Source organism: Paralichthys olivaceus, chromosome 5 (assembly GCF_024713975.1).
Source record: "Paralichthys olivaceus isolate ysfri-2021 chromosome 5, ASM2471397v2, whole genome shotgun sequence".
Classification (NCBI taxonomy): Eukaryota; Metazoa; Chordata; class Actinopteri; order Pleuronectiformes; family Paralichthyidae; genus Paralichthys; species Paralichthys olivaceus.
Window position 1 is genome coordinate 15,791,092 of NC_091097.1, and position 16,769 is coordinate 15,807,860.

The following is a 16,769-nucleotide window of genomic DNA, read 5'->3' on the forward strand; positions in this document are numbered from 1 at the left end:
TAGTTGGAGGGGTGCAGTATGGGTCAGGAAAGAATTCATTGTTTTCGAATCAGAGGGAGGATCACTTCCCTTAACAACAGCAGATCTGCTGTCTGTCAACATTTTGGTTGATTTCTCAGAGGATAGTTGATCGAGGGGGGTGCTCTTATTTATGCGAGCAGGCAATTTTGTGCAGATTCAAATAAAAATCCACATCTGGCGTATTTAAAAAGGGACTGCTGGGCTATCTATCTGTCTATCCATCTGTCTGTTCTCTCTCTCTATCATTCCATCCATCCCATATATATTATAATTAGAATAACACTCACTTTAGTCTCTCTTACATTAAACTACAACATTAATGATGAGGCAATGTTTCATACATACTAGTGCTGAACGTTTTTTCCATTTACACACACGCACACTCACGCGCACACACACGTAAAGTTGCACTGACATTGTGCAGCGGTGACTTCACATCATGCACACACACACACACACACACACACACACACACACACACACACACACACACACGCACACATACACACACACACACACACACACACACACACACACACACCTCGGTGTGTTTCCGTGCACTTTAAATTTGGCAACAGCGTGCGTTCAGCCGAGCGATGACGTGCGCTGCCTGCATCAGCACCTTGGATACGGACCCACCACTCACCGCAGGGCTCCTGCCCCGCTCTGCACCAATCAGCGCCCGTGTTTTCCACACAGCATTCCGCACCACCCACACGGCTGCCAGCTGTATTGTTCCGCTGTGGGGAATCTCCTGTTTGTGCGTCCACCTAAAAGCACAACACGTTTTCATGCTGCACTCAAGATCCTGCATGTGCACATGAATAACACACATTGGATGTAAGTGTGATTGTAGTGGATGAAGTGCGTTATTAACTGAAGTGTTGGTAATATGGTGCATTCTTTAAAATGTGTTAGAGCAGTTCATATGTTCGTGGATGACAAGGTTCGATCAGTAAAACACTTCATCGCTTCATCACGGTGCAGGATTATTAAAAGTTAGTTGAAACCGGAACATCTTTATAAATAAATAATCTCCGTCTGAACATTCATTATTTCTGCTGTCAGCACAGACCCAAGTTATCTGTGACGTAAGCGCTCATCACAGGCGTCCCTCCCCCCTGGTTCACATGTGCCTGATCGACGCCGCCCCTCGGCCAATCAGAGCGCGGCGCCGAGGGCGGGACTCTCGCTTCGGGACCAATCGTGGCCGCTCGTATTGTTTTGACCTCCGGGACCGCATCACCGCCCACCTCGTGCCCACGGCGGAGGGAGGCTATAAATACAGGCAGCGCCGCGCGTGGAGTGGGACGAAGTTGCAAAACTCCCGAGTAGGAGGGAGCCGCCGCGCGAGCCTGCACACCGAGGAAGAGGAGCGAGGAAGAGCGACGCCAAATAACCTTAAAAGAAGAAAAGACTAAAAAAAAAAAAAAAAAAACAGCAACCGAAGCAAACCGTCAATCCTCCGAAATCTACACGTACTGGAATACTCTTTTTCTATTGTTGATCATATACTCTATGTGAAGAAAGTATTTATACTTCGTTTTTTTTCTATTTGCACTAACTAACGGTACTTCAGAACTACTGAGAATCTTTATTTTTTACAAAAAGTGAGTATCCTCGTGTGCTTGTTGTGTTTTAATGGGTTTACTGGGGTTCTGTTCACACTAAGCTGATTTGCTGCGTCAGATAGGGAGGGGTGTGTGTGAGAGAGAGCGTGCACACAGGCGCGTGCACGTGTGATAAAACTGTATAGTTTTACACCTTTCTTTCTTTCTTTTTTTTTTTTTTTATTCCCATCGGACTCGAACCCGTGCTGCTGGATTTACAACGTGTTGCACGTTTTTATTTCCATCGCTGACAGGAAGTTGTATTGAAATTATAGCATCGCTGCTTTTTATTATTTATTTATTTAATTATACGAATTCAAACCTGTCACCATGTCGCAGCTGTGACGAATCTGCTACAGGCGACTGTTTCCAGGAGGAGATGGATGTTGCGGTTATTTTCCTGTGCAGCTCGAATAGGAATGAAAAACATCAACATTCACGTATTTAAAGAGTCTGTATCCTCTCCTCCAGCTCAGAGTCTTTAACAGTCTGTGTCTCTGAACGTCACTGTGCAGTTTGTCATATATCATCTGAGTATTTCCTCCTTGTCTGTGCAAGAATACCAAACATATGGGTGTTGCCATATTCCTTATTTCGACATTTTTTTTTTTTTTTAATGTAGCAAGGGATCTGACTCATGTGTTGCAGTGTATTCAGCCCCAGATTGTCAGCTCTGAAATCTTCCCCGAATTTATTTCCTTGCCGAATTATTTCCAGCACACATAGCACCCCCCTCAGTTTGGCTTTCCTTAATTAAATGCAACAACCTCACATTAGTTTTCCTGCTGTATCGGTTCTGTCCGGTGTTGTTATGTAACAGGATTCCTGAGTCCAAGTGTGGGGTTTGACAGATAAACTACATGTGCACAGGCCAGTGACTGATGAGGAAGAAGGGTGATCTTTTATTATTCGGTCAACATCTGTGTGTTTATTTCTGTGTGTTGCTGTGATTCTGTCTCTTGTGTGACAGCTTATAATATGGGAGCTCACAGCAGTCAAAATGGCAAACGATCACTGGAACTCCAAACAGACACCTAATAATTAAAAGTGTTCAAAAGATTCGTTAGAGATGTGTTGTTTAAAATGTGCATCTACTTGTGAAGTTATGTTTGACTCTCTAAACAAATCATTAAATGTTTTTTCTATTCTCTCCCCATTGTTGCAGGAAAAAAATATCACACCCCGCGAAAGAACACCACTTCTACAAAACCAGCACTTTTGCTTTTAAACCTGTTTTACCCAAGTCCCGGTTGCTTTTTGCCATCCTGCCGGGAGAACATCTGTGTTGCCAACCACGGATAAACAAAGCAGAACCAGTGGACACACTCAAGGTCAGACACACCTATTCTTCACACACCTGGTAAACTTCAGCAGTTAGCTATGCAGCTTGAAATCCAAGTAGCTCTCAACTTCATCATCTCGTACCTGTACAACAAACTGCCAAGGCGACGGGTCAACATTTTTGGCGAGGAGCTGGAGCGCCAACTGAAGCAGAAATACGAGGGCCACTGGTACCCTGACAAGCCATACAAGGGCTCAGGATTCAGATGCATTCACGTGGGGGAGAAGGTGGACCCTGTGGTGGAGAAGGCAGCCAAAGAGAGCGGGCTGGACATTGAGGATGTCCGCAACAACCTGCCCCAGGACCTCAGCGTGTGGATTGACCCCTTTGAGGTGTCCTATCAGATCGGGGAGAAAGGGCCCGTCAAAGTCTTGTACGTTGATGACAGCAACGAAAGTGGAGCTAGTAACGGGGGACTTGATCTGGACAAGGAAATCAAGAACAGTTTCAATCCCGATGCACAGGTCTTCATGCCCATAAACGAGCCTGCGAATGGCGCCTCCCCAGGCTCCAGCTCGCCCTCTCCTCCTTTCGGCCACTCGGCAGCAGTCAGCCCCACATTTATGCCCCGCTCCACGCAGCCCTTAACCTTCACAACAGCCACCTTCGCCGCCACCAAGTTTGGCTCCACTAAGATGAAGAGCAGCGGGCGCAACAACAACAACAATGGCGGTGGCGGCAGTAGTACTGCGAACAAAGTGGCACGCACCTCTCCCACCAATCTGGGCCTGAATGTGAACAGTCTCCTGAAACAGAAAGCCATCTCCACCTCCATGCACTCTCTGTACGGGTTGGGCCTCGGAGCACAGCAGCAGCATCAGAAACCCTCGGCCCTGTCGCCCAATGCCAAGGAGTTTGTGTTCCCCAGCCTGCAGGGCCAGGGCAGCCAGAGTGCTCTGTTCCCTGGGGACAGCTCGCTCAGCCTCAGCCCGCTGCAGTACAGCAATGCCTTTGACATGTTTGCGGCCTACGGTGGCCTTAACGACAAGTCCCTCATGGATGGCTTGAATTTCAGCTTGAACAACATGCAGTATTCTAACCAGCAATTCCAGCCAGTTATGGCCAACTAGTACATGTAAAGGTACTACCTAAGCTACTACATCACACAGAAACGACCAGAGATAATGTGAGGGGGGGAAACAAACAAAAATGCACATTAAAAAAAAAAAGTTTAAAAAAGTGTAAACAAGAACAGAATGTCAAGGATAAAAGGAAAAAGTGACTTGTCAACTGTAAGATCTGTGTTCCGAGTCTATAAGAGCATGAGCCCGAGGGTGAATTACTTTGCCCCCTTGAGTTTTACTTTTTTTTTTCCCCTTAAACGATGAAGCTTGTAGTACAAGATGTCCAAGCTACGTTACCTAATCTTCAACATGCATCATTGTCATTTCTTTTGCCAACCAAGCACAAAATATTTTTTTTATGTGACTGTTTTAAGATATTAAAAAAAGACAAAAAATATAAATACACACCACAAGTCATGGCCTCTTTCAGTATTTAAACATAACTGGACGCCGCCAGTTTTTCAAGAAATTGGCATAAATAAGTGGGATTTCCTGGTCTTTTTTCTAATTGTATAATTTAATTTAGTACAGAGTTTGTAAAATATCAGAGTATCTATTGTTTCTACGACATGGTATTGCATTTATATCTTTTTACTACTCCAGTGATCTGTGATGGCTGCAGCAACTTTATGTTTTCTTTTTTTATTGAAATTATAAAATGAATCATCTTTAAAAAAAACATTGACTATTCTAAAGATTGTGTACAGAATATTCCGTAGTGGTGGGATTTAAGAATATTTGCTTTTTTTGGAAAAAAAACATAAGAGTTGTATTTTCTGTTAAGAGTTTAAAGATTTTTGCTATATTATGGACAAAATGTAATCGTATATTAATTTTGTACCTACATTGTGCAATACTTGATAAAACAAACGGTATAACAAAGTATTCTGAGTCAGTGTCTTACATGTTAAGAGGGACTGATAGTTTATTAAGTTTGTATTAAAACGCTTGAAAATAATTATGCTTCTTCAGTTTGTCATTGGTTGTTGTGGTTTAAATGGTTGCGAAAGGTCTTACAGGACATTATATATGAGTCTAACATGTCAGGGCAAATCCACTGAAGTCTGGAGAATCAGGTTTTTTCTAAATACACCCACATCCATTTTTAAACACCTGTTTGGCTACATTGGGATATCTTTAGCACAGAGTCTTACACATTACTGTGTTATGTTAATGAGTCTTATGCAGAACTAAAGCTGCGACACATTTAATATCCTCCACCAGTAACCTAGATACATTTGTACACAAGCGTCACCATGAGCCCTCAGCAACACTTGCTCATGCCATGCAGGCTGTGTTGGTTAACAGTTGCCCTTGGGCCAAGTGTGATTACACATATGGATACAGTGAGTGTTATAGTGTCAGATGCATGACTCAACTGCTCTGCCATCAAATACATTTCAGAGACACAAACTATAAGCTCAGGCAGAAAGCTTGTACTGAAGGCAGAAGCATTTAAAAAAAAAAACGCTCAGTGATGAAAACACAGATTTGGTTCTGTACCAATAAAATACAATCGTGTGAAAAAACAAAAATTGCTTTTTAGTAACTTTCCCAGCATCACCACCACCATGAAAATGTGTGAGTGAAAGGTTAGGCAGACACCTTCTCAGATGAAAAACAGAATGCTGAAGTGCTTGTACGCAATATACTGAATCCCTCCCAGCTCCAGGGTGCTGTTCCTCTGACCTCTGACCCCTGGAGAGGAGACCAGAATAGAAATCCTCCCTGCAGGGAGTCAGCAGAGTCATTATTAACTGTAGTAATAAAACAGATCACACAGAACTGGAAAACAGTGTTGGAGTGTGTAACTGAATGCCAAACTGGTCACTTACATTTCACCCAGTGTCCTCGAGGATATGGCCTGTTAATGGATAACTATGCAGGGTAGAAGGAGATCCACACATGTAGATAATAAGAGACTGATGTAATGTACTGGGGGTGGAGAAGTAAAAGATAGTTAGCTGAGCTGAATTGGTTCAAACTGAAGCTAAGTCTGATTCATTAAAATAAACTCTCTTTCTAAAGAATTAATTCAAAACTAGACACACACATAAGGCAGCGTTTTTTTGTGATATTTAGCAATTGACATTGTTCCATGATAATAATGTAATGATTAATACTAATAATTAGTTTGATAGCAGAGTTGAAAATCCAGATATGGTTTATAGCAGAGATAACTGTTCAGTCGTAGTTTTTAAAAGAAACAACGTATGAAAAATTCAGAGGAAAATTCATTTTTTGAAGACCAGCATCTGAACTTCCAATGCTAAAGTTGAGACCTGTGTTGTGTTACTGATGAGAGGTTGTTGGACTGTGTCGTGCCAGCGCCGGTTGACTAAAATCACCCTGACCCTGCTGGCATATCATGTTCCCACTGGGGCTGGCTCATCATCGCCTGTCTGTCTGCGTGTCCCCTGATACACTTTGCGCTCGATGGGCTGTGTAAAGTTCAGTGCGTTTCCGAGGGGTTTATCTCAGCTGCTGTCACCGTGTGTGTTACAGAGTCTGGTGGAGGGTGGGGGGTGTTTTGTTTATCTTGGTCTGTGGCACAGCGAGTGTGCACGTATGATCACCCGGGTGGATGTTTGTGCGGAACAGATGATGGGTTGTGATTTCATTTTCTTTTTAGTGTGAATGTGAATATTTGTTTTTCTCTATATGTCAGCTCTGTGAAAGACCGCTCACCTATCATGCCTCTTCCCCTCAGCTAATTCTGCCCCACACACTGTTTACATCACATCTCGGTACTAAACTATCCAAGATGGAGTTAGAGGCAGAAGAGCAGCTTTCTCTTTCTGCAAGTTTTGCAGATTAAAAAATGTATCTTATTTTATGTTGTAATTAAATTGCAGGCAAACTTTGTTAAGTCATCACCAATTTGTTTTGAAGACAGTTAAAGGCAAAATGACCCTTACCCACAATACATGTGATACACTCTTCTAAGATACACTAATTTTGACTTTTTCCTTAAAGCTATGGTTGGTAATCCTAGAAGAGCTAGCAAGAGCCCACTACACCCTGAAAAAAGGCAACCAATGTACCCCATCCTATTTGCTCTCTATTTTCTTATTTCCCAAGCTCACAAACATCCCAAGGTGTGAGTGAAGGGCAGCAGAGGAACGAGGGGAGATAGTGATAAAAATAGTGTGTGAAAGTGTCATGTGGAGGATGCCATTAAAATACAGCACTGAGAATACCTTAGTAAGTCGAAACTGAGAGTGGGATCTGCATAGTAGATGTAACACAAAGAGAGAGGGAATGGGATAAGCGTGCAGTTATGTGAGGGCGAGAGAGTGAAACACTGCCAGTGCCATTACTGGTACTAATCCGGTGCCAAGCAAACCCCTTGGCCCAACCCACCCCGGTAACCCCTTCGCCTGTCATAAAAACAGGTGGTGTTCAGCTCAGCTTGTGGTCCTCGCCAGCCGACAAGGCCGTATGGTAATGTCGCCTTCCTCAACAAAAAAAACACAAAACAGTTAATGGCTTTTCCGTCCCTTGCCTTCCTTCAACCCCTCACCCCCATCTATTTCTGGAAGCAGGCTGGTGCTGATTGAGCAATGATAAGCCGGGGGGAATAGTTCTTTGCTCTGAACATTGCTTCACTACACCTCATGTGTATCTCACGGTGGAAAGCAGAGGATCTCAACCCAGTGTAGAAGAATCAACACGCGTCCGATCCCTTGAGGATTTCGGAGGCGTTCAGCAAGCACGACAGATCCGACTTCTTTAGCAGCTCGCCTCTAGCGCACATTAAGGCGAATGGTAACATTTGTTGACTGGACTCGCAGTCGAAGCTTAAGTGACTGTCGAGGGTATTGACACAGTTGCTTTCAAGAGTTGCTCACACCCATTTGGAAAACACGAGCTGTTGCTGGTAGGCAGATGAAAATAAGTTTACATTTATTCAAATATGTTCTTGTGCTCTGCTGATACACCCTGTAGCTGTAGCTCCAGACTGGCTGTACACTGCTGTGCCCTTTATTAACCTGGCAGTTTGGATTGGAATGTTTTCTTGGCCTGTGATAATGCTCCAGAGTGTTTTTCAGAATTATTCCTTGTCATTAGTGAGTCCTCCTTGAACAATTCTACAATATACTGTCACTTTTTATTGTTTTTGTGCCGGGACGTTGTGTGCAGAGCTTTTTAACAGTCTGTGGTGCAAAGAGAAGTTAGATAACTTTGTGTTTATCAAACCTGGTTTATTATTATTATTATTTAATGCTGTTCACACGTGTAAGTTTGAGTGATTGACTTAACCGGTGTTATTTCAGTTATTTCAGAGTCTGTCAAGCAACCAACACAATCTTCAGACCCATGAAGTTTACAACTTTTCTAAATAAAAGTTCTGTAATTCTACTCAAACAAAATGAATGCTGTGCTTTTATGTTGTAGATAAATGCCAAACAGGAAGTGATTCTCTGAATGTTGTTGCCGTGACAGGGATCAGCGCCTGTTCTCTCAGTTCGATATGGTGAAATAAAATTAATAAAATGATCTCAATAATCTGGTGGAGATTTTGACCCACAGTTTGATCAGTTGTCGACCACTGCTGTAGTTTATCAGAGGACATAAACGACAACATGTTCAACTCAGTCCGCAGACCCCCACCCCCTGCACACACACACACACACACACACATACTGACCTCTATAAAGCACTGGTCAGCTTTTTATTAATATTGAACATGTGTCAAAACGCTGCACTGCACTTATATTAGACATGAAAGTGTAAATGACGGGTTCTGAGATATTCGATCCACATACAAACCGACAGACATTTTTGGAATTGGTAAATAGACGTAGCATTGTGGATCTGGATTAATACATTGCTTGCTTGGGGATCCTTATTACAACTCCTCCCTTCTTGTGTACACACTTCCACACACACTCTAAACTACATTCAGAATTTCTGATGAATAGTGGGAGTTGTCCAGTTTGCTTTTTACACTGATATCCTCAGCAGACACTCACGTGCCCAGCCCTTTAAACTGCAGCTGCTCTTATCTGCAGAGGGAAACGAAAAGCAAACACAGGGTCCTGGGCCTCCCCTCCCTCCCCACGCCTCTCGGGCGCTGTAGTTTCCAGGGCAGTCTATCACACCACTCTCTAACCTGAGCCTGCCACACAGAAAATATTCAAAGTTTAATCCTTGCCAAGTTCGACAATGGCTGTGCTGTTATTGGTTATCTTGGTCGGCTTTCTAGTTCCACGTGTTCTGCCTTATCACGGGGGAATTACGATTTATCTCACATCCGATATGCTTTTGTTTTGTCTGGATTTAGTTCTGATCACATCTCTTAGCTGCTGCATGATTTGAATATAAAGTTAAATTCAAAGTTCTGTTACCACAAGTCATATTTCTAAATGTTCTGCATTTAGAGATAAGTATAAATTACCTGCAGTGGTTTATCTTTAAGAACATACAGCATCCCAAAGTTACTCTTCATTGGGGAGTTGTACCTCTATTTGTCTGGGGGTAAGGAACATATATTTAACATTTAAACCATCCATGATTCTATGACGACACACACACACACACACACACACACACACACACACACACACACAAACACAAACACATACAAAAACACACTTACACACTTTCCTCTGTAGTAGTGAGGACTTGGGCTCCTTTCAGCAGTGTCCAAGCAACATGAATCAGACTCATCTTGTGAAATGGAGATTAATCCGTTCGTTGCAATCTGCATGTCTGTGGCGGTGGTAGTGATGGTGGGGAGTAAAAATTTGTGGAAGGTTTGGAGGTGGAGGGGAACAGCTGCTATTCATCACTTCCTAGTTGTGTGTTCAAGCCAGAAAGAAAGTGAGGAAGGGCACTATAGCAACAATGGAATCTTCTGGTGTCTCTGAGAGGCTTCATGCCAAGAAGAGGCTGATTTGTTAGAAGAAGAGTGAGGAGAGGTGTGGGAGTATGCTAGGAAAGACCAGAGAGGGAAACCATGCACACACAAATGCCTACAAACACATATATTCATGCACACAAACAGAAAATTATATAAAAAGTGCAACTCCTGCATGCACGCTCTGAATTTAAAAGAACAAAACAAATGCTATCTAGAAAACAGTAGAGAGACCATAGTACTCCTGGAGCACATATTAAAAAAATTCTCTCCCAAACTATTTAATCCATATTATCTTTAGCCTACATGTCGCTGGTACCAAAAAAGTAGCTGTTGCTTTCTAAACACATTTTCTGTCTACTTAGAGTCAGGCTGGATTTACCTGACTTATACCTCAGAATGCCTCAAACACTTTCATGAATAACATTTACACATATTAAAGAAAAAACCCTGGTGATGAATGGCCACGCAGCAACTGACTTGTACCTTCAAGTCACGAGTCGCACACTTTGTTCCCATACTTTGTGTGTGCAGGAATAAAATATTTTGTTTTTCTCCCCCCCCCGTCTGTTTAAAATAAGAGGAGATGGGATTGTTGGCAAAGTCATGCTCATGAGGATCAGTGGGACAGGAAGTGAAAACATGCAGCGAAAAAGACATTTTTGTATAATTTATTGGCTGCAGGGAAGTAATCGCATGTCTATGTCAGTGGTGTCCTGCAAAAGAGAAGCAAAGCACGTTATGAAAGCTGGGGGGAAATAGCACATGTGATTGCAAGTAATAACTCAAGAATTTAACAGCTTCTAAAGAGGAGTGTTTTCGTTTGACAGCAGCTGAGAGCTGAGGTTAGCGGGCCTCTCCTGTCTGAGTGAACCTGTTCGGACATCGCCAGGAAATGTCTCCATGGCAGGAACAGCACTGACTGACTAAGGACTCTGGAATTCCAAGCATCCCACTAATAAGGCTGCATAGGATGCTCACGTGCAGAGGCCTGAACACACACGCCCCCACTTTCACTCCCTCTGACATTACTGCTTTAAATATAAGGTAAACTAGTCTGTGAGGCATATTCACCACGGACCTAATCTGCAGCCACTCACTCGAAGCAATTTCTTTCGAGAATGTCTTTCTTATCTTTTGTGTTAGAGAAGGTTATTGCTTCTCATCTGAGTGCCAAAATCCTTTTTGATAACTTTTGTCTGGCTTCGGAGCTTTACATGATACTGAGACAGCCTTGGTTAGGTTAACAAATGGCCGACTCCTTCCTGCAGATAAGAGCTCTGGTCTCATTCTGCCAGACTTGAACGCTCCCTCCTGTTACAGCATCTTTAACCCTGGGTTGATCTAAAAGTGTCTGCTCATAGTCTGTAACTATAGCATCTGTAAGATAAAACTTTTTCAATTGTTGCTAGAAACTCCCAATCTTCAGTTTCCCCGTTAAGTCTAGGATTCCCTCAAGGGTCAATCCTGGGTCTGTTGCTGTTTTTCATTTACATGCTGCCTCCAGGTCGGATTGTCAGAAACATCATGTAAAGTATCAGCAGTAATGTATTCTTTAACAGTCCACTAATTGTAGCACGCCTACTCAGTTTATCTAATGCATTTCTGATTTAAACTGAGCTTTCAAAACCTCTGCAAACATAATGATGACAGAAATTCTCCTGTTTCCCCACAACAAATTCTTTCAGTCAGATAAACAGTAAGCTGGGAGCCCAATTAAAAATATTTGAAGCCAGTTGCCAGAAATCTGGGGCTTGTTTATGATTGTGGGCTTTGTTTTGTTGACCAAACAAAGACTCTTGTTTAATCCTGCTTTTATCAATTTAGGTTAAATTCACTTGAGGACTGGGTTGCTAAGTTGACATAGTCGGGTTGGGTGTGCACCTCTATGCAAATTAAACTGCTGTTATTTACATGCATTTACACAACACATTATTTGCGTTGGTAAATTTCAAAACGTCTTCCATTAGCAGCTTAACCTCCGTGACTGGTTAATTTACATTCCACTTTTCCCTGAGAGCGTTGCTTCCCACAGCTCTGACGTTTGCTCTAACACATTAACCTGAAAGTGCGATGCAGAGAGATCAGTGGTTATCACAGCTATCTGAAGCAGCTGACATTAAACATCCTAAGGAGGTAAATAATATGTTTGAATTAAATGGAATAAGTCCAAACACAATATGCCTGATCCAATCACCCATTGGAATTGAAACTATTTTGCTTTTCTTTGCCTGCAGCTGTTCTCAAAGTTCACCACCACTGTCAAGCAGATGTTTTGGCCGGCCTCCACTGGAAAAAAGAATCTGCCTTCCTTTCTCTCTCTTTGAAAACTGATACACTGTTGTCCCTCAGTTTTCTTCCTTTGCGTCAGACACAGTGATGATAGAATGAACAGACTTAGGTCTGCATATCAGGTGAAAATATGTATCTGCTTTTCACCTCGAGTGAGAACTAAACATCTGATTGGGTCCCAGTGTCCTCACAGTAGTATGACCCAGTTTGTGCAGTGATCTGGGGAATGTAGCACACACCTGTCAACCAACAGCACTGCATGCAGAGCCTTGATGTAGCCAGACTCGGTGGAGATTCTTCTGTACAACAGTCTCTTATTTTTTCTATCCATCATTAAAGATGTATTTCGACGTTGTAGGTGGAACAATACTGAGAAAGTCATTCATAAAGTGACTTTCAAGAGGAAAAGTTGACTCTGTATGAAGATTATTTATAACCTTAAATGCTTTTAGGGGTCATTCACAATCCTGTTATATAGTTTATACACTTAGTGTGTAGTGGATCAGTCACAATATGATCTCTTATCTTCTGGGATCACTTTTCAAGATGAAACATTATCTCTTTCCGGTAATGAAATGCATGTGTACATACTGATGAGGACAAGTTACATAAGTCAGGACAGGTCAAGTTACATGGTGCACTCTAAAAACAGCTGGGTTACAAATAACTCAGCAGTTTCTAGTGTGTAAACATATTTTAAAAAATACTAGAAGACAGTCTCTTTAATTGCCTTAAACACATTTTTATTCTCTGCCTTTCTTCGCAGTCCTTTAATCAGTCCCCTAAAACATTTAATTGATTGATTTGTATGAGACATGCTATCTTATGAAACTTCTGTAAACCATCAGGTTTTATGCAGGACAATTTACAAGTATCTCATCATTTGCCACATGCTAAAATATCATATAACACAAAAAGTGGAGAGAATAAGTCATAGGAGACTGTTGACCTGCTGTTCATCCATTTTGGGAAGAGGACGCATCCCAAAAAATGGCTGAATCAATCTGGTGATGCTAATTCCCATGCTCTCGACAGTGAACACTGACACATGTGAGAACTGGTGCATTATCAAACACATGTTACATAAACACACACGTAGCTTGAATCATCATGATAATGTCGTTGCTGCTGCATGGATCAATTTTGGGAAACAAAAAAGCAACCGTCAGATACATGTACTGTGTTACAGTCAGTCGATGGCATTGTGCTGCCGGCTTTCTATCTTACACACACACACACACACACACACACACACACACACACATCACCACTTCCACCAATCATTATGATCCGATCAACGTAATACTCTCAAAGAAATGGCAGCTCTGTGACAAAAAAAGACTCAGGGACACATTACATTACAGAGCAATTGTTGATTCTGATGTCTAATACATCTACAGCCTAATACTGTGTACTCTGTGTGAATGAGTGGTTTGTTTGTGGTCATATGTTTCAGTATTACAGATTGTCCTTGTGTGCCGGTGCGGCTTTGTGCACTTTATCATATGTTGCTAAATACCAGATTATTGCCTGAGTTTCCCGTGGAAAACATGTTAAACGTTAAACACACACTGCCTCGTATGAAGACCATTATTGTTGTTATCCTTTATACCTGTTTCATATTAATTTACCCAATGACTGTTACACTCACCCCTGGCATGGGATGGATTGTGGTTTACATAGAAAATAAAAAAATAATTAGGTCCAGTGCTCTTATATTTGTCAAGCTGCTGCTAATATCTAGGGACATTTAACATAGACAAGACTAATATAGTATGTATATAGTAGTAAACATAATGTGTAGAAGTATTGGTTGTATACTGTATGTGATTATGTTTTCTGTTTTCTTTTGTTTCTTTTCTTCTGTCTAATTCCCATTTTAGTTAAAGGAGTATTTTGACATTTTTGGACATGGGAAGGTTGACACCAAGTGTTGATTTGAGAAGTTTGGTCTATAAATTTGTAAGTCAGGACATTGTTAGCACATACAGCAGATTAAGACTCAATTACCCCCGTAGGTGGTTGGTACAAGCAGCTTATAACAACCCATACTTTACTTCTAGCGACTTCTAGTGATTATGAGAGGTGCAAAGGAAGAAGTCAGGTGACAAAAGCTGTGTCCGAATACAGGGGCTACTTCCCTTGGAGGATGTGGTCTTTGTGTCCTATGAAGGACGCTGCCTTTGCGGGCTACGTAGATTGCAAAGAAATGAGAAATGAATGTCACTCATTGGCTTCACTGGCCTGTCCCACCCTTACCACTGACACCCTGCAACAGAATTGCAGTTGGACACAGTGAGAAAATGAGTTTAAGCCTGATACTTAGATTTGAAATTGTAAGCATCCGATATCTTGGTCCGGTGGATTGCCAGCCCCATTATCAATTTGAAAAACAGCTTGAAGCACAATGATTTCTGCGATAAATTGGAACCTTCGTTGCTAGGGGATGAAAGGACACATTTGTCGGAGCCTTCGAAATGAGACACAATCGCAATCACCCTTCAAATGCAGCCTCTTAAGAAGATGGCCCCTGAATTGAGACACAGCTTTAGTATAACGACAAAACTACAATCTTCCCCAAAACTAATCTGATGTTTATTATTGTTCCTGTGACAATGAAGGTCCGGGACACCGACCAGTGATGCACCCAGTATATCAGGGTAGAGGTCCCAGGTGGTCCTACAGGTTGAAAAGCTTGTTGGGTAGATTAACATCTCTGATTAAGACTAATCTATGTTTATGCTGCAGTGTTTGTTTTGAACACACAGGTGGACCCAATGATGTCACTCCTCTCCCACACAGAATAAAGATGCTCAAGGCTACTCCCTGTGTGTAGGCCGGCTGTGTGCGTACAAGTGCATGTGTGGGAGGTGCTGATAAGTCCTCAGTGGGTGGTGTTGCATGAGAACGTTAGAGCTGAAGCAAGGTTAGACAAAAACACATAATAATTCTGTTTGCTTAATGTCTCTCGCTTATCTACAATCCCATTCTCTGGCTCCCTCTGTATCATACAGTGGGAGACACGTGGACTGCACACTGTGGGTGTCTGAGTTTACTGGGTGGACCACGGTTTGTGGAAAAGTTCCCACTGAGCACCAGCAGTGTGTAAACTCGAGATGACTCCAGACCAACAGAGAGAAAGAGTGAGAAGAAGACAGACCAACCAAAACAAAGGAAGAAAGATTTCCACTTTCAAATCTATGTTGGTGAAAAACTTGGCCTATTCAAAGAAGATATAAATTAAGATAACGTAGACTTTATTGTCCTTGTTGGAAGATGCCAGAACAAGATAGAGTGTGAGGTGAATCCTCCATTTAAAAAAAACATGCCTCCAATAACTCATTCCTTTCCATTTCCTAATCATGCTCAGTGTGTTTCATTGTGTTCCCGCTCAGACTTTGTATGAATAACTGATGGAATCCAAATGACGTTGGAAATGTAAACTTCTGCAAACATTTAATTGCATATTTAACACAGACAGACGAGTGTTTGCACTTTTCTTTGTCCTGACAGCATTCATCCCTCAGTCTGAAATCGTTTCATGTCAAATCAAATCTGCCTCAATAGGTCATCAACATCAATCTTTTGTCAGTGATGTCACGTAATTACTGTGTATATATGTGTGAGCAGTTTGCCCTCTGGTCAATTATCAGTCTTCTGTTGCCAACTATTTAGGCATGTTAACACTTGCACACAGGTGGAGAATATAACTCTGTCTGCCACAAATTACATTACTGTATTCATCATTTCAAGTAATGACCCTGAACCCGTCTGCTCTCCATCCCTTTATAGGATATTTTCAGTATATGTCCAAAATTGAGAACTAGCTGTGTCTGTGCTGATGTATGACGGTGCTATAGAGGGCTACAACTGGAGAGCTTCAGGATTAATTGTAGGGTCATACAGTCTTTGTCTCTTTCGCTCGATGTCAGAACGGTGAGTTGAGCCACACCAGCAGTTGGGGGGGAAGAACGATTGTTTTTATCTTAAGGAGGATTAAATGATTAAGGGAGGGGAAAGAAGTAAAGGAAAACAAGTGCACTTATCTGATGATTTGTACTAAATCCAGGGTTTGGTTCAAATTACTTTTAACTCAGGAGCGCTGTTGCATGGCATGGTGAGGTGGTGAAATGTTAGCGGCCTCAGCAGAGCAGTTCAGCAGTAAAACCCAACTCCTCCACATGATTGGGGAATGTTTGCTTGGCAAGGCATCCTCTTTCTTTACGTGGTGCAGCAGAGTTTAACAGTGGCCACATTTCAGTGTTGATTTATACTTGGTCCCTTGCTCGTGCGTCTCCCTCCCTCAGGCTGATAGCGGTCCATGGTAGGCCTATAAAACGCCAATCCCATCGTGTGATAGAGTGCCTGCTGTGCTGTCAGCCGTCGCCAAGGATTACTGGCAGTTTTGTGACTTTTCTGGCAGCTGGCAGCAGCGAAACGAGCAGGAGGAAATGGAAGCGGAGAAGCTGCAGAGGGGTTCAGTCAGGTCACGTCACTGACATGTGATATGTAGGTCCTGATTCAACAGACTCGTGAAGTGGTTCCTTTAACATGTGCAACAGTAAAATTAGAACGAA

At 42.3% G+C, this 16,769-nt stretch overlaps 1 protein-coding gene across 1 annotated transcript; it reads left to right on the forward strand.

Moving 5' to 3' along the window:
* The first annotated feature begins 1,308 nt into the window (after window positions 1-1,308).
* LOC109639442 (protein Tob1-like) lies at window positions 1,309-4,995 on the forward strand. The gene is made up of 2 exons (XM_020102910.2): window positions 1,309-1,631; window positions 2,797-4,995. Exon 2 carries the CDS (start codon window positions 3,012-3,014, stop codon window positions 4,041-4,043), a length of 1,032 nt encoding a protein of 343 aa, XP_019958469.1. The 5' UTR covers window positions 1,309-1,631; window positions 2,797-3,011; the 3' UTR covers window positions 4,044-4,995.
* Window positions 4,996-16,769: the final 11,774 nt, after the last annotated feature.